The sequence below is a fragment of the Myotis davidii genome, unplaced genomic scaffold, assembly GCF_000327345.1.
Source record: "Myotis davidii unplaced genomic scaffold, ASM32734v1 scaffold876, whole genome shotgun sequence".
Taxonomy (NCBI): Eukaryota; Metazoa; Chordata; class Mammalia; order Chiroptera; family Vespertilionidae; genus Myotis; species Myotis davidii.
Genome location: NW_006287953.1, coordinates 772,628 through 794,535, shown reverse-complemented (window position 1 = coordinate 794,535; position 21,908 = coordinate 772,628). Strand labels below are relative to the sequence as shown.

At 47.1% G+C, this 21,908-nt stretch overlaps 1 protein-coding gene across 1 annotated transcript in view; it reads left to right on the top strand.

The window, feature by feature from the left end:
- The window catches only part of INSC (inscuteable homolog (Drosophila)), a 93,068-nt gene that overhangs the window by 65,414 nt on the left and 5,746 nt on the right, over positions 1–21,908 (top strand). Inside the window, exons 7-11 of the mRNA XM_006759851.2 lie at positions 746–917; positions 4,851–5,029; positions 13,692–13,758; positions 15,886–16,041; positions 17,985–18,061. Of these exons, the coding sequence (XP_006759914.1) occupies positions 746–917; positions 4,851–5,029; positions 13,692–13,758; positions 15,886–16,041; positions 17,985–18,061 (651 nt within the window). The remainder of the gene's footprint in view (positions 1–745; positions 918–4,850; positions 5,030–13,691; positions 13,759–15,885; positions 16,042–17,984; positions 18,062–21,908) is intronic.

The window sequence follows — 21,908 nt, the reverse complement described above, 5'->3', positions numbered from 1 at the left end:
TATCGAATCATTGATCAGCTGCCTCCTACACGCCCCTTACTGGGGATTGAGCCCACAACCCAGGTATGTGCCCTGACCAGGAATCAAACTGTGACCTCCTGGTGTGGTTCATAGATTGATGCGCAACCACTGAGCCACACCAACCAGGTGGAAAGTGAAGTGTTTATCTGGCATTCACGTCCCATCGGGCCCAAGTTTGTTCCTCTGTGGCCGGGCAGAGAGAGAGCCCTCCAGGAAGCAGCCGGCTCTCTGTGGGGGAGGATGGTGACGGAAGGTAGAAAGGAGAGAGGTTGAGCTCAGCCTGCTGCTAACCCAAGGAAGGGAGGAGAGAGCCAACATGTGATGAGCATCTTTTCAGGATCCAGCATCACCTGCTTCATCTTCTTAACCCCCAACACCCTGTGGGTGGGTGAGAGAACAGAGCCTTAGAAAAACGAAGTGACTTATGCCAAGTCATACAACACACGCAAGAGGGCGCCAGCCTGGGAGCTCTGGGACGTGAGAGCTCTTCATGGCTTTTTTCTATGGTCGTTTGCTGTGGTGGATGGCCAGGGCCTGCTCCCTGGATGCCTGGCTTGCTGCCTTCTCTCTATGAAGCCCAGGATCTCTGCTGGAGCCAGAGGATAGGCCTCCAGAGTCACTGGGATCCAGGGATGGGCCATGCAGTGCCTGGTTCTCTGTCTCATTAGTGTCACGAGCCGTGGTGCTGTCACGGGTGCACAGGATGTCCTCTCTCCATCTGCAGGTGGATGGCGTTCTGTGCTTGGCCGACATCCTGACCGACGACAGCCACTCAGAGGCCACACGGGCTGAGGCTGCGGCCGTGGTCGCCCAGGTCACTTCCCCACACCTGCCCTTCACACAGCACCTCAGCAGCTTCCTGGAGAGCATGGAGGAGATAGTGACTGCTCTCCTCAGTGAGTCACCCTGGGGCGGGGCGCTGAGGGAGGGGCGCTGAGGGAGGGGCCTTGCCCCAGTCCTCTTCAGGAAGGGACAGTAAGATCAGGCTGGCCCCACATGCCTTCCGCAAGGATAATCATTGGCACCACCGAAGCGTCAGTCAAGCTTGAAACAGCTCTGTTGTCGAGTCTTCTGTTAAAATGCATGCGGCCCTTCTGAAGCTCCTTGAATGGAGGTCAGATTGGGATTAATTGACCTTTCAGATCAGAGACCAGGGCTGACCCCAGGGAAGAGGAGGGCCTCAAATTTTGAGGTTCAGATACTTGACCAGAGAGACTCCGATGGGCTTTGCTCCTGAAATCTCAGTTGATTGTAGCCAATAAATATGGCAGCAATGACTGGGGACAACAGCCTCTCAAAGAGCACCAGTTCCTCCCACACTGCTCCCTGCAACCCCACCATTGCTCTCCAGTCATGGTGCCTCAAGGCACTGACTCTTCCAGGTTCCTCCATTCAGACAAGTGTGCTCCTGGCAGGAGAACCAGAACCCGGTATCTAGAACACGCCTCCCTCCCCCCCCGCCCCCCTCCCCCCCCCCCCCCCCAGTTTCCTGTGCAGAACTGCAGATTCTAGAACTCATCTGGATAACAATCCTCAGGAAATTGGTTTTGCAAACCATGTTCTTTCCTTTAGAGTGCTGGTGATAAGCTGTGTTTTTGCTTGTCTCCCTATCTGTCACTGTTTCTAGTTTCATATGTTATTGAAACTGAATGACAATTAATTTTACCAGAAAATGCAGGGTTAGCTCCAGAGCTGGGAATATCTGGAGCAGCACACATTTAGGGGCCTCACAGAACACTGGACTTGGAGTCAGAGCTCTCGGGTTTGGGTTTTTGCCTTTTCATTCATCCGTTCTGCAAATAGCTGCTGTGCAGGTCCTGCCACTCCCTAGCCCTGTCACATTGCAAGGCTCACATGACAATTTTTCTAACATAGAAAACAAGGGTTTGAAACCCACTCCTCTGTAGGATCCATGCTGCCATTTGAAGATACACAATTACTTTGCAGAGGAGGCATCAGTGAAGTTGACTTTGTGGCTGATTCCAGTCACTGGGGCAGTGGCACCCACAGGCCAGGCTGGGAGGAGTCAGTTTGCCAGCATCCACATTTATTCAAAGCTGGGAAAATGCAGAAGCCCAATTGTTGAGAGTCGTAGCTGGAGGGAATTCAAGAGGTCATGAACTTTAATGCCCACTTTGTAGGAGAAGAAACCCAGGCCCAGAAGGGCTGAGGGACTTCTTCAAGGCCCACACACCAGAGTCAGGATTTACGTCTGCCAGGAGGCTCACGTTCTGTCATTCACCAGAGCCAGGCAGGAAGCAGAAATGAGTTGAAGAGACCAGATGGAAGGAGAAAATAAGGTGATTTAAGTCCTGCATTGAATTGAAAACCACTGCTGTGACTCAAGGGGTCTGTCACTGATAAACCCCAGTTGATTTTTGCCATGTAGGAAAGACATATTTTTAAATATAAGACAAAATTCCTAAGTTTTATAGAAAATCTTCTAATTTATAAATGATGGGAAATAATTTTTAAAAAAATTATATATAGTCTGAATGACCTTTCACTGTTGCCACATGTCCATCCCTACTTCCTTGGCCGGGCTAGATTTATGCCTGGGGAAGAGGAGTCTCCCTACGTACTGCACTCTGATGAAGATGTATTGTGGAGTCTGCCCTGAGAGTCAGCAGATGGGTTATATCTGCTGGGCAGGACGCCAGGGCTCTGTTCTTTGGTGGGAAATAGCCCTCCAATTTCTTGCCATTCATTGGAAACATTTATAAATGAGTCACTGGAATCCTCCATTTAATCTTCCTAACACATCCCAGGTGACTCAGACTGTAAATGTGCACCAAATAAATGTGCACCCAAATTAAAAGGCACTTAGGCGGCTGTGTTCATCGCTGAGTCGGCAGCAGCGGTGATTGCATAAGAATGAGGGTGCGCAGTTAGACCTAGAAGAGAACTTGAAGCAAAGTGGGCCACTGAGTCCTAAGTTCTCACCTCAACTCTGGATGTAGGCAGGTGGCCTGGAAGGGGTTGGTTGTCCTCAGTGGTTCCCCAAAAATCAGAGGCTAGGGAGTCATTGGAAAAGGGGAATTATAAACTTCTTGACTCCTTGGCTAAGCTGCTCTCTCAACCAGTGGTGGTTAGGTCAAGATTCTGGGTTGTTCAGTGGTCACACCTGGGCTGTGGGGAGCAGGGATGACCAGAAGCAGACATTGACTCCTGATAGAACTGAAACCCAGATCTGCAAGAGCATCACTGGGATGAAACAAAGAGGCCTAGAGAGAAGAGGCACCCTGGGGTACAGAAAAATGGGGACACTGGGGTCAGGCAACCCTAGTTTTGATTCTAGGTTTCAGCAGTTACCAACAATCCTCAATTCCGTGATTTTGGGAAATCACTTAACATTTGAATCCTCAGTTCCATCATCTATAAAATTGTGATAAACATTGGGTGGTTGTGAGGATGGAGTGCCTTGCACAGAGTAAGCAATCGAGATAAATGGTGGCTGCTGCTGCTAGCTTCTCTGTCTCAGCTTCTACATCTGTAATGGAGGCAACATTTTCTACTTTAAAGGTGCTGAGAATTTAACGGCAAAATGCAAGGCACACTTCAGGGGGTTCAACTAATGTTATTTTCTGTCCATTTATAGTAAGGCCCCAGAAGGTGCCAAATGGTGCCAGTTTCAATATCAGAACCTAGAAGTACAGACTTTTTGTCTGGAAGCAAGAACTAGGGATCAGGATAAAACATAGTTCAGTCTATCTTTGAAACTGTGTTTCTCTCCATATTCCTGAAGCATGGATTCTCCTCCTGTACTTTCATAGAGGTGTTATCAACAGGAGAGGGCCTGGGCCTGGGAAACATCTTAATTGATAGTCAAGTTGGAGCTGAGAGTCAGAAGTCAGATCCATTGGGATGGGCGGGCAGCACCATGGACAGTTTCCCATGCCCTCTAAGGCAGGAGTCCATTCTTGGTCCAATGGAGTCCATGGGAGAATGTGTTAGGTGGTGGAGGGATACTGGAATTGGGGGAGGTCCTCCCTGCCTTAGAGAACCATCAAACCCATCTACGATTATAGATGGTTAAGTAGGGAATATGGTTAGGTCTGGGTTATGACCACTAGTATCAGAGAGAAAGAACCCAACATTCAGGGTCTTAGTGTAGGACTTATTCTGTGACCAAAAGGAAACACTGAAGCTCTGCTGATGGCAGCTGGAGAGGGAGAATCTTTATGTTTTAACTTCAGCCTTTTTCTCAGGGCAAATGCAACAACAGTCTAGTGTATATTACTAGAGACGTAATGGACTAGGAGCTGTTTTCTGCCTCAGGACCTTTGTATGTGCTGTCCCTTTGGCCCAGAACATACCCTTCACTCAAATATTCTCATGATTGTCCCATTTTATCCTTAAGGGCTAAGTTGTCATATTCTTCCAGAGACCTTCCTTATGCACCTCATTGGGCTTGTAGTTTTCTCCTTTCTTAGCATTTTTATTTTTATTTTCTCTCTCACATTTATTAGAATTTGCACGTATTTATATTAATTTTTTAAAAGCTCATTTTCTCCTGCCCACTACTAGTATGTGAGCTTAACAGGAGCAAAGACCTGATCTATATTGTTCACTGTGTCATCCCAAGACCCCAGTAGTGCCTGGTACATAGTGGATAAAGAAGTGAATAGGAGTCACACACCAGGATTCAAATCCCAGTGGTGCCACTTATACAGATACATTTCCCTCCTCAGTAACACTGTCCTTATCTGTAAAGTGGGTCCTATAGCACTTGCCCAGATTTTCTCCCAGGGCTATTGTGGGAACCAAATGAGAACACTGATGTGAAAGCACTTTTCAATGAAGCTATTTTCTCCCTCCTTGCTATCCAGAACTGTGCCAAGAGGCCTCGTCCGGGGAAGTCTTCCTGCTGGCCTCTGCGGCCCTTGCCAACATCACCTTCTTTGATACGATGGCCTGCGAGATGCTCCTGCAGCTGAATGCCATCCGTGTCCTCCTGGAAGCCTGCAGCGACAAGCAGAGGGTGGACACGCCTTATACCCGGGACCAGGTGAGAAGCTGGGGAGGGACCAGGCACAGCACCTGTCACTGTGAAGACAGGTCAGGGGGTCAGGGCTTAAGCCCTGGGGGGCAGCATGGCCTGGCAGCACCTGGTCCGTCCTGTTGGTTGCATCCTGTAGGAAGGTCAAGGGAAATGTTTTCATCATGCCTCCTTGCCCCTGGAGCATCTCTATGAGCCCACTCTCTACCCCTTTTCTCAACCCAACCACCATGGGCCTTTCTCTGTCTCATTCGCACTGTCCCTTTTTGGAGGGAGAGGCATCATGGGAAGGTCTCTGGACCTACTCCAAGAGTCTGTGTCCTGCTCTTATTGGTGTCTGTCTGACATTGTGCCCTGCAGTGAGTTTTGTCCCTTTTCTGCTTCCATGAAAACAGGGGTTTGCTTGGGTCAGAACCAAGATTCTGGGCCTCAGCCCTTGTATCCATCTCAATGATTTTATAGATTGAGATCCATGTAAAGTTTTGTTGGGAAAAAAGGACTTTACTGCCAAACATGTTAGAAAATATTGAGCAAGGGGGTTTTAAAAGGCCTTGATCTCAGAGGTTATGATATTCTGACCTGTCTCACTTCTGCCATACTCAGCTTCCCATTTCCCTACCAAAAGGTGTGTGGGGTGGTGGATCAAGTGGGTTTCAGGACTCTGTAAATTCCACCAGGTGCTTGAGCTCTAAGTTAGATGATCCCTAACCTCCAACCCAACTCATCCCTGTCTGCATCTTAGGCTCCAATCCCCACCTGTGTCTTTTAGCCTCATCATCTAGTAAAGCTTCCATAGATTCTTATTCCAGCTCTCACCCGGCAACCCTGCAAAGCTTTCCCGGTGGCTCCAGGCCTCTGGAATGCCCTCCTGCTCTTAGAGGCCACACTTCACAATGCAGTGGTGACTGTTCTAATGATATTTATTCCTTCCTTGTTAGTGCATGTCAGCCCCACTCCCAAGCCCCCAGGGCATGGTCCATGTTTATACTTTCCCAGGATTTCTTAAGGCCTCTGCCCGAAGTTGGCCCCATGATGAAGTTCTCTAAGTGCTTCTTTAGGGCATGCAAAGGAAGAAGCAGGGCGGCACTGCATTAGTTCTTCCTTATCCTTTGAATTGCGGACCATAGAAACTCACATTCAGAGAGAATTTTCTAGTACATATAAGCAATTTCCTATGAGGGTTCTAATAATTCTGTGAGACTGGTAATATTTGCTCCATTTTATAGATAAGAGTATTGAGGCTCAAAAATTGAGCTATTTTATAGATAAGAGTATCGACCCCCCCAAATTCTTGGAGTGGGATTTTCTTACCTGTAAAAGGGGCAAGACCCCTATCATAGGGTTGGCAAGCAGCTGCCAGCATTTACATCCTGGCCTGACTTAGACTTGGGTCTTTGACTCTCACCTGCTGTGAATGAACATGAAGTGGAGGCAGTGTAGCTGTGGAGTCAGAGAGACTGAGGTGGATCCTGGCCATTTATTCATTGGGTGGTTTGGACAAGTCACAGACTCCTGAGCGTTGATGTTCTAACTATTAATTGGGACATAAATGCCGACCTCTCAGGGTTATTGTGAGGGTGGGTGAGATAATACATGCAAATAACCTGATACAATGCTTAGCCCTTCTGAGTCCTCAATAAATGATGAATATTATTATTATTTTTAAGCTTGATGCTCCAAGGAAGAGCATGGATAGTGAATTATTCAGTCCTCAACTTGGCTTCCCAAGCCATGCATGATGTGGTTCATGACTTCCTTTCTAGTCAAATCTCTCACTCCTTAGAGTTGGACAAGTTCCCCATAGAAACAAGGTGTGACAGTACAGACAGACAAAGAGGGGGACATTGCAGGCACAGCCCGTGGCTGTGGGGAATGGGGTGGAGGGTGCGCTCTGTGTGATGTGCCTGGCACTTCCTGTTCTTCAGCTAGACACTGTCAGTTTCTGGGTCTGTCATCTACCTGACAGTATCAGGTCCCTTCACCTTCAAGTTCCTTCTTGTGGGCAACTCTGGTCATTTCATACAAGATCTAGTAGTAAAACAATAAGAACAGGAATTTTGGGGGTCAGATGACCTGGGTTCAAAGCTCCTCTATTATGATAATCATATAACTTCAGATATTTTACTTCAAGCCTCACTTTTCTTTTTTGTGTGGATGTGGTTGAATAAAAGATACTTCACAAATTTGAAATAAGAATTCAATAAATGAATGGTTATAAACTCTTGCTACAATTCTTGGCACAAAGAAACTATTAAATAAATGGAAGCTCATATCAATGTTATTATTACTTTTGGCCTTTGAATGTGGCACACAGCCCTGAGTGGGGCATCTCTGGAGTGGGATTTTCTTACCTTAAAAGGGGCAAGACCCCTCCAGCTCAGACATCCCCAAGCTCTCTGCAGAGACCCTTGTTTCATCATGAAGAGTGGCCCCTCCTGAAGGAGGAGGGGTTCAGGGTGGGGAGAGGATGTGATCAAGTTCTAGCAGATGGAAACTTTCTGAATCTGGAGTTTTTCTGCTTCACTCCCTAACCACCCTGTCCCCCCAATCCCATCTTCTCCACACCCTTTTCTCCACACCCTTGACCTCTGAGCCAGGTACGGCTCCCACCATCCTCAGGATGGCTTCGCTTTCTGCTCTGACTCAGAGCAGCCACTTAGCTAGTGAGAGTGCATCCATTAAAGAAACAAATGGCCCTTTCCTGTGGCAGAGCGAGGATTAAGATGACCAGAGAGCTCTGCACAATGAAGGCAAAGAAGATGAATTAGCCTCTGAAGTGCTCACCACCCCCTGAAACACTTAGGAGATTAAATGCCCGTGAAGTTTCCGGTAATGCATCTGCCAATGACGCCAATGCTGTGCGGAGCCTCTTGGTCTTGGATGTGTATTTGGTCCTCCTCCATTTGGACATCTCCATGAGGACCTCTCCATCATCTCAGCAAGCGGAGTCCACTTAATTTGTCCAACAGAAGCCTCGACGGCCAGGCCTATCCTGTACCCACCCTTGGGGTGTGGATGGGGTGAGGGCAGCATTGTGTCTTTTCCTAATCTAGGGGAGCCATTGTGGTCAGACATCCAGAAGAACCCCCTGCTAACAAACCATCTGTTTGGCTCAAATTTTAATTCTCAGGAGGTATTTCCTAGGAGTCATGCTGTGCAGGGATCCAGCTACAGGTGTGCCATGGGCAGCCTGGTAGAGTGGTTGCCTCATGCTTACTCACCTCTGCCCTGCCTGTCAAGCAGTGACAACCTCAGGTGAGAGACCCTATTATCTTATCTAACCCACAACAGAGACATCCACTGAGCAGGATTTTGTGTGGCCTTCAGAAATTAGTGGCTTTCATGGAGGTAGAGGGTGCTTGTATACACTTCCCATGAAAACATGTCTGCTTGGCATCTTAGAATGTCAAGATTTTGTAGTATTTCTGAGACCTCACTGTGAATAACATTATTAGGAGTCCTTTTATTAGAACTGCCAGTTACTAGGGTTTGTAATTGTGACTCACATTGAAAAAGACCTTTATAGTTTATAAGGTCCTGTCATATAAACATGTGACATAGTAGAAACAGCACAGACTTTGGGTTCAGACTGACCTGAGTTCAAATCCTGACTCTGCCATTGCCTAGCGGTGTGACCTTAGACAAATTGCTTGATCTCTCTAAGCCACACTTCCCTCAGATGGGTAATGGGGTAATGTTTTCTCCCTTCTGTGATCAGATGGCATAATGCTCCTAAAGTGGTTAGCACCAAAGTGGATGCTCACCCATGAGCAGGGCAGGGGTCTGTGATAGAACCAGGAATTGGGATGGGTCTGAGATAGGGAAGGTCAGCTTAAAGGCAGGAAATTAAGGCCAGGAAAGGTAGTTAATGAGGTGGTGAGTGTAGTGTGGTATAAGGCAATGTGTGGTGTGTGTTGTTTCAATCTGTATATGCAAGTTGTGTGTGTGTGTGTGTGTGTGTGTGTGTGTGTGTGTGTGTGATAAAGACTATAAGTCACGCAAAGGAGTGGACACAGCCCTGGCCAGTGTGGCTCAGTTGGTTGAACATTGTCCCATGTACCAAAAGGTTGCTGGTTCAATTCCAAGTCAGGGCTCATGCCTGGGTTGCAGGCTTGATCCCCAGTAGTGGGTGTGCAGGAGGCAGCTGATCAATGTTACCTTCTCACATTAATGTTTCTCTCTCTCTCTCTTTTTCTCCCTCCCTCTTCCCTTCTCTCTCAAATCAATAAAATCATATAGATTTTTTAAAAAGCATGGCCATAGTGTATAAAAAGAGACTACATCCTTCTTCTCTCAGACCCCTTCATCCTTCAGACCAATATCCTGGTCTTGATTCTTTCTGACCTCTGGTGGAGGAAGTGGTATGGAGAGAAGAAGGCAGGACCGAGAGAGCAGTGGGCTTTCCCTAGAGGCTGAAAGGGATTTTGCTGGCTGGTCTCAAGGCTGCAGTTGACAGGGATGATAAAGCTTTTAGAGAGTTAACACAGGGATAATAGAAATCTAAATATTCCATCTAGCAATTAAGGAGTAACTCTAATTACAGTCATACCAACTGTTGGCCTTTTTGTCCTAATTACTGCACAGCATAAAAGCAATTATAACTTTTCATTAAAGGCACGTCAGCTATTCTGTGTGGTAAGTTCTGTTAGACCAGAGCACTTGCCTCTCTTTGGGTTTCCTGGGTAACCCTCACTAGGGTTTTATGTGGTATGGTCTTCAGTGTTAGTTTACACATAGCACACAAAAGGGACAGAGGCAGAGACCGTGTGTGAGCACAGGCAGACATTGGCGAGGATGTGAGGTTCCTGCCTTGGGATGGGCTGTGGACAAGAGAAACCAGAGCACCTGCCCTGGGCCAGCACAGAGTACACCTCTTCCTCCGCATCCGCACTGACATCAAAAGGCTTTACCAACCTCCTTCTTGCCACACAGGGCCAGTGACATGGGAGATCCCCTGCTCTTTTGATTAAATTTGCTATTCACCTCGATTTTCTTAAGGTGATCAGTCAGTTTTGGGGATGCCAAAGGGAAAGTGATTTCAAAATGTGGCAGAAAGCAATAAGCGCAAAGTTGGTTGGGTTCTCTTCTGGGAAGGGTTCCTCCTGAGCTGGGACCTGGCCTCCCTTTGGGAATATCTCACATCAGCAAAATGTGCCAACACTGGGGATTGTGTTGGTTAGTGCCCCCTGACACGGTTGTTCACAGTCTGGGTACCTTCAGGTTGTTTCTCTCAGGCATGTCATACTCATTTTGTTTAACAAATGTTCTGGGTGCTACCACAGGAACTCATCTATAATAATAAAAGTGTAATATGCTAATTAGACCAGATGACCTTCCGGATGAAGCTGGGGCTGCGAGGGAAACCGGGGGTCCCGGGTGCCTGTCGGCAGCCAGAGGAAAGTCCAGGTGCCAGGTGCCAGAGGGCTACTCTTGCACGAATTTTTGCATTGGGCCTCTAGTAGTATAATTGATAAGACTGTGATGCGCATTAAATGAGTTACTGTTTTGCTCCCTGCAAAGATGTCCACATCTGAATCCCCAAATTTGTGAACAAGTTTCCTTACATGTCCAAAGGGAATTTGCAGATGTAATCAGGTTAAGGATCGTGATAGAGAAGTATTATCCTGGAATATTATCCTGGGTTGTCCAGGCAGGCCCAGTGTAACCACAAGGGTTCTTATAAGAAGGAGGTAGGAGGACTGGAGTCAGAGACTGAGATGTGATTGAGGGACCAGTGGTCAGAGTGATGTGGTACCAAGAGCCAAATACTGCAAGCAGCTTCTAGATGCTAGAAAAGACAAGGACATGATTCTCTCCTAGAGTCTCCAGAAGGAACACAGGTCCATCAATACCCTGATGTTCCCTCCTCTAGGCTCACTTAGGACTTCTGATCACCAGCACTGTGCGATAGATTGTTATAGCAGCAACAGAAACCTAATACCCCTTCATTAACCAAGGCACAGAAGGTTAAGAAATGTGGCCAAGGTCACATGGAGAATGAATGGCAGAGCCGAGACTTGGAACTAGGCTGATCCTTTGTGCAGCCACTACACTACATAGCTTCTCACCTAGGGCTGCCCCAGAGGCCGGTGTCCTCTCTGTTCACCAATAACTGCACAGGGAACAGTGCCTTTTTGCTCAGGGGGAATGGAACTTAATTGAAAATCACCAGACAGGATGGAATTAGTCAGGGGACACTGTCTGCCTGGCTCCTGCACTCTGTCCCCCGACGGCATCACCACCCGGTACCCAACAAGGTGAGCCAGGTGTCCCTAAAATCCCAGCCCTGGGCTCCACTGTGCAAAGAAACTTTGATCCCCCTTCCCCTCTACCTGGCGAGGCATATAAGGATGTTTCAAAAGGGGGACTGGAAGCAGGGCCTAATAGGCATTTATTCAAATTGTGCTTAATTGAATACTTCATCTGCACCTCGAAACCACATGGGGTACAGGCGCTGTAAAGAGGAAGTAATTGTCATTAACACGATCTAAATTAGTCTGACACAGAGACCTACCTAGTAATTGCCATGTGATGAATCTGATGCTGCAGACAAAGGTTTCTTTTTTTTTAAAATTTTGTCCTTCCTCCTTTCCTTCCTCCCTCATTTCCTCCATCCTCCCTTCCCTGTTGGATCTGTATGTCAAACGTATCTATTCAGAGAGGCCAGGCTGGTGGTGGCTGGAGTTTGGCGGCCACTGTTGTAGCCGGAGCAGCGGTCATGCTCCCTGCTACTGCGGACAGTTCAGAGAAAGCCAATAGCCTCGTCTCTCCTTCCTTGGAAGACTGTGCACTCTGTGCTTCCTGGGGAACCTTCCACTTAACTACATCTTCAACCCATATTTTTCCTCTAACTCCTTCCACTCAGCCCACAAACACTATCTTAAAAAGGGTTGGGGGGAGGGCTTCCAAGGATTAACCCTCCTTTGGTCCCATTATCTTTCTCAAATGCAAACGGGAGCTTGTCACTCCCTTCCTAAAACGTCTGGTAGGACAGACTTGCCTTGGGATCAGCTCTTGGGGGGTTCTCTGGTCTCTCCCCTGGCAACCCATCCTGGTCATGCTTACCTCGCCCCACCCCTGCCCAGATCTGAGCTGGAAGGGCTGTAGGCACGGGTGCCACAGCACCCTAAGATGAGTACCCCTTTCCAACATCTGTTTAGTGGGGAAGTGGGAGATAGATATTCTATTAATACGGCAAACTTTTTCTTTCTGTTGAAAAGAGATTTGTTACATACATTTGTTATCCAGAGTAATATGCCAATATTGAGCCAATTAAAACCTTGCTAACTGTCTTTCAATTAAAACCTTGCTAAGACTCTTTCCTGGCAAATGTCACATTACTATCTAGTAATAGTCCAGCTTCAGGTTGTAAGCTACCTAAATGGTCCTCAGGAGACCGCCAGCTGCCACCTCAGAGCGGGGCATGGCCTGCAGTTATACTGCGCCCCAAGCTTTGGAGAAACCTTTCAACGGAGATAGGCCTGCACCAGTGAGAAACCTTATCTCATTCTATTTCACTACTTATTGCAATCACCACATGAAAGTGTTGTCTGTTTGCATAGACGTGGTTGGATATGCATTTTTCTGTTTATGTCAGGAGCAGTGTCATGGGTGGTACCTGAGTTAAAAGGTGCCAGGTTGTCAACATTTTCCAGTGGTATTTTGGCACCTTGTATAGTTTGGGGGTCTGCAGTGGGTCCCTTGGTGGTCCACTCCTTAATCCAGTTTTGTGCTGTGAGTTCTCTCTGCAACCTTGACTGCTTAGGCCAGGGGGCGGGGGTGGACATTGGTGAGGCTGATGGCTTCCCAGCCATGGCTCACTGTCCACCTGATGTCAGCATCCCTTTATTATAGGCAGGGACTTCAGTGATGCCCAGCAAGGAAGGCCCTCAGGTCCAGACCTGCAAAGTGTAGCTGAGCATGAACTCTCTCATCAAATTCCCCAGAATGCCTGATACCGGGGGTGTAATGCTGACTTCTATCCCACTTATGTTCTCTAACTTGATCTTAGTCACCATTGATTTCAGGTTGAAAGTGGGTGGGGTTCAGTATCAGGGCAAAAAGCTAGGATGGGGTGAGCCCATCCAGGGCAGAGGATAGCCAGGAACCTGCCAGTTCTGTCTGCATTTCAGGGCCCAGGACCAGAAGGTTCCTGCAGAAAGATGATGGGACCCCCCTCGTCTCTAAGGTGACATTGTTCTCTCCAGTGGAGTCCTGGGTTCCACCCCAGGGTCACGTGCTGATGAACGGGCATCCAGTCACTGGAGAAGCACACCTGAGTGGCGAGAGCCCATGGGGACAAAAGAAAATACCCTGGAAGTATGGGCCAGGTGTGCAGAAAGGAGTCACAGGCTAAAGCAGTGGTTCTCAAACTTCTGGCCCTTTAAATACAGCTCCTCATGTTGTAACCCAACCATAAAATTATTTTCGTTGCTACTTCATAACTGTAATGTTGCTACTGTTATGAATCGTAATGTAAATATCTGATATTCAAGATGGTCTTAAGTGACCCCTGTGAAAGGGTCATTCGACCGCCAAAGGGGTCGTGACCCACAGGTTGGGAACCACTGGACTAAAGGAAAGCTTTGTAGCCCCTGGCTCAGCTGCTTGTAGAGCGCACCTTTTGGCTCAGGTGTGCCCACTTTCTTAGCTTCTCAATCCTCTTTTCCAGATTGTGACAATCTTGGCAAACATGTCTGTCCTGGAGCAGTGTGCCTCGGACATCATTCAGGAGAACGGTATGTGTTTCAGCGTGAGCATGTTGTGTGTGTGATGTGGCCATACAGAACTGCGGGCCTTTGTGTTTGTGTGCAGGCTATGCGGAGGCACGTGCATGTGTACATGTAGGTCTCCACAATTGCATGAGCATGTATATTTGTGCTTATGTGTGCAGCTGGGCCAATGTGTAACTGTTTGCTTGCCTTCATGAGGCTTCAATTCCAGTAGGAGACAGCGAACAAGGAGATAGAGAAGGCCAGATAATGGTAGTGACACGAGGAAGATAAAGTGGGAAAGGGGTAAGGTAGACCCAAGGTAAGAGGGTGGCAGGCCATTTTCACTAGGATGGTAAAGAGAAGACAAAGATTTCATTATGATCCAAAGAGTACAAATCCATTCCTACAAAAGGACGTATTCCAATTTTCAGTCATTCTGATCCAATTGGCTTTGGCCTCAGTAGAACGCTGAAGAGCCTGAGGAGTGGGGAGCAGGTCAGGGCCAGCTGGATCCCTCAACACCTCACCTGAGAGCATTGCTTTTGCACTTTCTCCCCCTCCCACCTTGTGCTGGATTGTCCAAAGGTCCATGTGAGGTGGGCCAGGTTTCAGTGCCTGGGTCCTATAGAAAGATAACGGGACCACCACCCCCATCACCTGGGAACAAAGTAGTGAGGGCTTCCTGTGACTGGGAAATAAGGCAGCAATTAGCAATGGGTTGGAAACCAAAGAAGCTAATGAACCCACCAGCTGCGTCTGTTGTTGTTAAATCCCCTTTTCTCAGGTTGCCTTGTGGTTTAAACAAACATACACGTTCTGCATCCCCCATTGCTCTATTACTAATTGAAAGACATCATTTTGTGTTCATTCTATGTGATGAGCTAATAATAAAAAACGTTCCTGAACCAATTGGGAAGCTGGGAGCCCAAGGAGTATCATTATGGCCTATTCCTTCAGTACTTGGAGCCTTAAGTTCAACTGGTCAGCAGGAGTGTAATGCAGAGGCCCGTGGATTTGGGATTGGACTATCTGGCATCTGTAGAGGGTTTTATGGTTCATAAAGTGCTATGGAAGGGCTCAATCAGTCAATAGTTATTGAGATCTACTATGTGTCTGGCATTGTGCTAAACAAATAAACATGGACATCAATAAATCCTTGCCTTAATCCTGGAGGAGATCACGGTTTAGAAGGAGAGGCCAACTTGATAAGAGTGACAACATGACAAAAGTGTGACATCCACAATAAGACAATGCAGTGGAGGGAGGGTAACATAGCAGCTGATACCATTAAAACTGGAAAAAGTGCTACTATTTACTAGCTGTATGATCTCTGCACTTCCATCTGCAAAATGGGAACAATAGTAACACCTACCTCATAGGGCTGATGGGAGGATAGCATGTTAGAAGTGTACCTGGCACAGAATGAGCACTATGCCAAGTGTATCTGCTCTTTCAGGAAACAATGGCAGTCCCCATGGCCCAATTGAAGAGAGTTTGATGAAGAAACTTTACAAAAGTGGGGCAGCACCTGAGGGATCCGCAGTAATGACGACACAGACAGTAGGCCTCCTGGGCTGGACAGGGCAGGCCCTGTTGCACAGGCTGGACTTTGAAAGGGGTCCTCTTCCCAGGATGCATTTGGCTCTGATGTCTCTTGCCCTGCAGTCTGGTCATGTCATCTCTGTGCTGCCCCAAATTGTGTATGATGGTGGTGATGGGGGGCTGGATGAAGGGCAGTGGGAGGTCAGATAACTGCATGACTCTGAAAAGACACTTCACTCTCTGGGCCTCAAAAGGAATTATACTAATACCAAATTCAAGACTATTGGAGGTTTTAGGGGATCATGTACTTACTATGCATTTAGCACGGTATCTGACATGTGGTCAAAAAGCCCAGTAATAGCATTTAAAAGGTAAAAAGGGATGTCCTCCAGGGGTCCTTTCCAAGTATGGTGACTTGGTACATGGAATCAGAGACACCCCAGGGCAGGAGGAGTAGAAGAGGTGGCCTTGTCTAGCTTCCTTCCCATGTGTGATATCCCCTCAGTCATTCTGACAGCCTTTACTCCAGCCCTGCAGCTATCCAGCCAGCAGGTTCCAAGAAGGCTCCCCACTGGAATGAGTGCCAACTATTCATTGCCTCTTGCCCAGGGGTCCAGCTTATCATGGGCATGCTGTCCGAGAAGCCAAGATCTGGGACCCCTGCTGAGGTGGCAGCCTGCGAGCGAGTCCAGCAGAAGGCTGCAGTGACCCTGGCCCGTCTCAGCCGAGACCCAGACGTGGCACAGGAGGCCGTGCGGCTGAGCTGTAAGTGGTACTGGCTGTAGCAGAAGTGGAGTTGTGGGGTGGGGGAGCAGCCTCGATTTCACACTGGCAACAGAGGTCTGGCTGGGGTGAGCCCCACTCTCTGGGTGCTGGGAAATGCTGGCATGGAGGCCCAGGGTGCAGCCCCTAGTCTAGCTCCTAATTTGGGGCTGAAGCAAGAGAGAGGAAGGATCTAGGAAGGTTTTAGTTGGCCAGAACAATGAATCACCTGCAGACTTCCTGTTCATCAGGACTGCATTTCTTCATCAACTAATTCATTTCCTCATTCAGTTATTCACTTATTCGTTTACTCATTTGTTCATTCACTCATTAATTCATCCTTTTGTTTATTCATTCATTAGCACATTTATTACTTATTCACCATTAACTCATTTATTAATTCACTCATTAAATCACTCATTCCTTCAGTTAGTCACTTATTTACCCAACAAATGCTGGGCTCTGTTCTTAGTGCTAGGCATGTAACATCAACTATAGCTTTGTCCTGACCACAGGCACTTACCCACCTATGGGGTGGCAGGTGTGAAAAGAAACATTTGCATTTGAACATTATAGAGCGATGCTCAGAGCATGTCCATAGCACATTTGCTACACAAGGGAAGTAGCCCACATTCATCTGGGTGGGTCAGAGAATATTTTAGCAAGGAGGTGAGTCATCAGCTGTGGTTTGAGGAGTTATCCTGGTGTTAAGGTTGAGAAAGGGCTCTCCAGGTAGAGACAGTATCATGCCTGTCCTCCAGGCACAACAAGATTGGCAAGAGGTGACCCTGTGGCAGCAGAGGGTTCCAGCTTCATAAGACCTTATGGAAGATTCACATACAGAATGTGTTGCACACCTTTTATAAAAAAAGAATATATTTTATTGATTTTCTACAGAGAGGAAGGGAGAGGGGTAGAGAGTTAGAAACATCGATGAGAGAGAAACACCAATCAGCTGCCTCCTGCACACCTCCCACTGGGGATGTGCCCACAACCAAGGTACATGCCCTTGACCGGAATTGAACCTGGGACCTTTCAGTCCGCAGGTTGACGCTCTATCCACTGAGCCAAACTGGTTAGGGCTGTCACACACCTTTCATCACTCTGTTATAATGAAGTGGTTTTTTTAAGTTTGAAGGAAGTCAGTTTGCACTGAAAAGTGGTTATTTATTTAACTTTTCTTCTCTAAAGGCCTAGGCAACATTAACCTACTCAATCTGTAGTTTTCTATATTTGTAGCTACAATATATATTTTTTCTTTTTCAAAAAAATATGGTTTTTTTTTAAATTGATTTTTTAGAGAGAGAGGAAGGGAGAGGGATAGAGAGATAGAAACATCAATGAGAGAGAAACATCAATAGTTTGCCTCCTGCACACCCCCTACTGGGGATTGAGCCAACAACCCGGGCATGTGCTCTAACTGAGAATCAAACTGGTGACCTCCTGCTGCATGGGGCAAGGCTCAATCTACTGAGCGACACCAGCTGGGCAACAACATATTTTCTGATAGGTAATTGAGAAATAAAAGGTGCTGACCGTTCTACTGATAAAGATGCAAACACTAAATGTGGCTCTGATAAAATCAGAGGTACCGCCACAGAAGTAGCCATTTAGAGAGACCTGTGTCACCTTGGCTGCAGTTTTAACCAAGTTCAGTCCCAGCCAGGGTTCTGGCATTTAGGGGTTTGATTTTGACCCTGCAGCTCATCCTGGCCCTGACGAGGGTCTGTTCACACCTGAGGGAGCAGGCCTCCACCACGAGCTCCTCCAGGTGGGTTCACTCTCCTTCCCCGGCTGACTGATCAGCTGACAGGGACGCTGGGAGCCACCTGCTTCCACAGGCCCCACATGGAGAGCTGTGTGAGAGACAGTGGAGCACTCCTGGCTCAGGCCTGGCCAGGCTGGTCCCCACCCAGAGCTTGAGGTTCTCTGTGTGTTTCACACAGGTATGTCCCGCCTCATTGAACTCTGCCGATCGCCCTCAGAGAGGAACAGCAGTGACGCTGTGCTGGTGGCCTGCCTGGTGAGTTCACAGTCTTCCCCATCTTTTCCCCTGCTCAGGGGAGCTGGCTATGTCATGGTTGGCTTGCATAAGCCATGAAACTTCTCTGGGCTTCAACTTTTCTCTTCAAAATGATGAGTAATACTTGTTCGCTTAATTCATAAAAGTTTGGAGACAATTACATGAAGTCATGTATGTGAAAGATGGGAGGCTGGGAGCCACAAACCTTTAGGTTCTAGGGAATCTGAACAATGATCAAGACTGAGTGGCTGGCGGCAGGATGCTAGGCGGTGTTAGTGATGTCACTGTGCCTGATGTACCTGGGAGCTAGGGTATGGATGTCTCCTGCCTCTTCCAAACTGGACACAGTGAGAAAGCTTCCTTCCCCTCTTCGGAAGGAAGCATTGTGGCTTCCTTCTCTCCTTTGTGGAACAGGACAGGAGGCAATAGGACGGGACAGAGAATATTATTCAGCCAGCCACCAGGGCCTTCACCTGAACCAAGCAAGTGCATCCTGGGAAGTCCCCACCCGACTTCTCCTTGCTGCTTGGGTCTCTCATTAATTCATCCCATAGCACAAGATGGGGAATGTATGCTTTGACTCTGAACTCCTCCCTGATGGGGTGTAACATACCCCAAAGCAGAGCAGCTTCCAGTTGGAAGCATGAAGGAGCAGGGAAGCCATTGGATAAATAGACGCATTTAGCTTCCAGATCCTTGATTGGTCCTCAGAAGATGCAAGGGAGAAGTGATGGGCTTAGAGATCCTTTAAGCTCTTTCACAGTAAAGCCCTCTCTCACCCATCTTGTTTTAACTGAGTTCATCCCATTTCTGGGAGCCCCTGATGGGCACTGTGGGGTAGCAACAGCAGGGCCTTACAGTCAGATACACCTGTCTTGGTTTTGCCATTAATGAGCTGTGTGACATGGGTAGGTCACTAAATGCTATACATTTTATTCAATAAATATTTACTGAGTTATTCTATCTGAAAATGCACTCCTCTAGGCTATGAGGATATAGCTGTGAAAAAAGAGACAAAAAAAAATCTATGCTGTCATGGGGCTTTTATTCTGGTACATGCAGAACAACCTTAACCTTTCTTGCACCTTGGTGATCTGGTGAAGCTTATGGGCCCCTTGTCAGAATGATGTTTTAAACATATACAATAAAATATATAGAATTAAAAAGGCATCCAATTATATTAAAATTAGTGGCCTGGTGCACGAATTCGTGCATGTTGAAAGATAATTAATTAGAAGAAATATTTTAATATTGCTATTTGCCCTTTCTCTATAATAGAAGTGTCAATCAAATTCACAATCGATAATGACAGATGGAAACACATGCATGCAATTGGCACCAGCGAGAGCTTTATATGTATTGCACATGTGTGAGTCAACTTAGCCTTTTATAGATATAGAATAAACTTGCTTAATTAGACCTGCTTTTGGATGTAGCTGAACTTTTTCTAGCCCAGTGAAGCGAAAATAGGATTCCACTGAATCTCCTATCTACCTACTCCAGGACTTCTGTGAGGATCAAATGAGATGAGGCACAGGAAAATGCTTCACAGACATTTGGTTCAGTGTAAAGTATTTCCATCTGGCTATAAAGCAAGTTGTGTTCATGGGCTGAAGAAACTGCAAGGAGGCTAGTCGCTAGGGGGAGGAAGCTGGGTGCTGGGCGTTGCTATGTGATGTCATTACCCGGATGGACACTTAGTATATTAGCCTTTTATATATATATATAGATAATTATAGAGTATTTAAACGTGTACTTTTAACTAATAACTTAAATAAGATTGATCAGTGAGTCTAATAAGCATTGTAACTTGCCTACCAATGAGCATCAATGGTATTTGAAGCTACCTACCACAGTCATGAGATATGAAAGTTCCTGGGATTTCTACTGGTGACCAAATCTCAGGGCTTGCTGAGACTTCATGGTTTGTTGCTACATCCACAATAGAAGGGAAAGCTAAGTTTCAATGAGAGATTAGTGAATGTAAAGATGTGATTTTCCAGGTTCACAGAGCTTCTTAATTCTGTCTGGTCTAGTGAGTCAAATGGAGAAGATAAATATCTGGTAAACATAATAATTGCTCCCAACTCCCATTATCTTCACAACTCAGGCAGCTAGCAACTGCTTGACACTAACCAGGCCCTGAGGAAGTGTTGGGAACCTATAAAGCTCCATTCAGATGCATGGGCTTGCTGCGATTCCTTTTTCATTTATGTCATTAGTTTGAAGAAGAGCACACAGAAAGGCTTAGCCACTATCTTCAATCTCCTAAAGGGTTTTCCAGTGGAAAAGGGATTAAATTTCTCCTTGTGGACAAGTTGCTGGATGCAGAAGAGAGCCTCTCTCTTCCTAAATCACCCTCCATCTAGCTACTGGGTTAATTTTCCTCATGACAGTTTACAACCATGACACTCCATGACCAATCCTTCCATGGTCCCTGTTACCTACAGCCTGCTGTCCATGTGGTTCAGACCTTCACAGTGGGAATCCCACCCACCTCAGGCTCTGGAGGCCTCCCACTGCCTCCAGGCCCCATCCTCCTGGCTAGGCCAGAGTGTTATGAGCCACCCAACACTACCCTTGTCCCTTGGCCCAAGCAGATACCCTTTCTACAGCTCTACCAGCACCTCCCTCAAGACTTAGACCAAAATACCTCTCCTCCATGCAGCTTCCCAGGAGCCCTCCATGCTTAAGATAGGAACACACAGCATGCACCTGGGCTTGCCTGCTCGGATTTTGTTTTCCCCAGTAGGAGGCAGGTTGAGTTCTCTCTTAAAATTGAAACACAGACAGCCTGATGCTGAAGACCTTGACTTTTGACCAGACCATCTTGTCTCCAGACATGCTTTCTCCCCCATGCCTTATGGTCCTGGTCTTGTTACCTTGGCTCATGAAGGGATTTGAATTTCTTCCCTTCTAGCCCGGGTCCTTCTTGTGGTCAGGATCCTTTTCCAGCTCTTTGTTTCTCCATAGGACTTTGGGTTTGGTGACTGTTTTGGCTTGGCTGAGGAACTGATAGACTTGGCCACCCTCAGCACCCCCTGCTGGTGAGTGTTTGTGGTTTGGCTGCCAGAAGGGCCTCCGTATTTGAGTGCTGTCCCCTGGTTGATGAGACGGAGGTACTAGGTGCCTTGCCTGGTGGGTAGAGTTGGAGGCTGCCTCTCCTGCCCGTCTTCAAGGTGTTCTTTCCAACTTCAAAGGCTCCTTTTAGGGGAATGGGAGACATTTCAATCGTTGTTTCCCACATCTGTGAAAGTGGCAGCACAGATTGTCTCCTGCAAACAGGCTTGATTTTTCCCTAATGAAGCAGCTGTCAGTGGGCTGCTGGGCTTGTTAAATACTTACGTGTTTTCAGACTGTCTGGGAATGAGATCCTGAGATGATTGGTTGTTAACTCTCCGAGGAAAGCAGAGGCTGAGAGAGAAAGGCTTTAGAAGAGTGGGAGGTCCTGTAAGCCCCTGGGCCAGTGATGGCGAACCTTTTAGCTCAGCATGTCAGCGTTTTGAAAAACCCCAACTTAACTCTGGTGCCATGTCACATATAGAAATTTTTTTATATTTGCAACCATAGTAAAACAAAGATTTATATTTTTGATATTTGTTTTATAAATTTAAATGCCATTTAACAAAGAAAAATCAAACAAAAAAATGAGTTCATGTGTCATCTCTGACACGCGTGTCATAGGCTCGCCATCACTGCCCTGGGCCCTGAGGAGAGGGTACTCCCAGATGGTTGGGGTTCATGCCCTGTAGACTTTCTAGGGACTCTGTGTATCTATCTGCTTTTGTGTTTTTTCCGGTCTGTTTCTAGTTCTCTCTCTCTTAAGTTTTGTTTTGGCTTTTCTTTC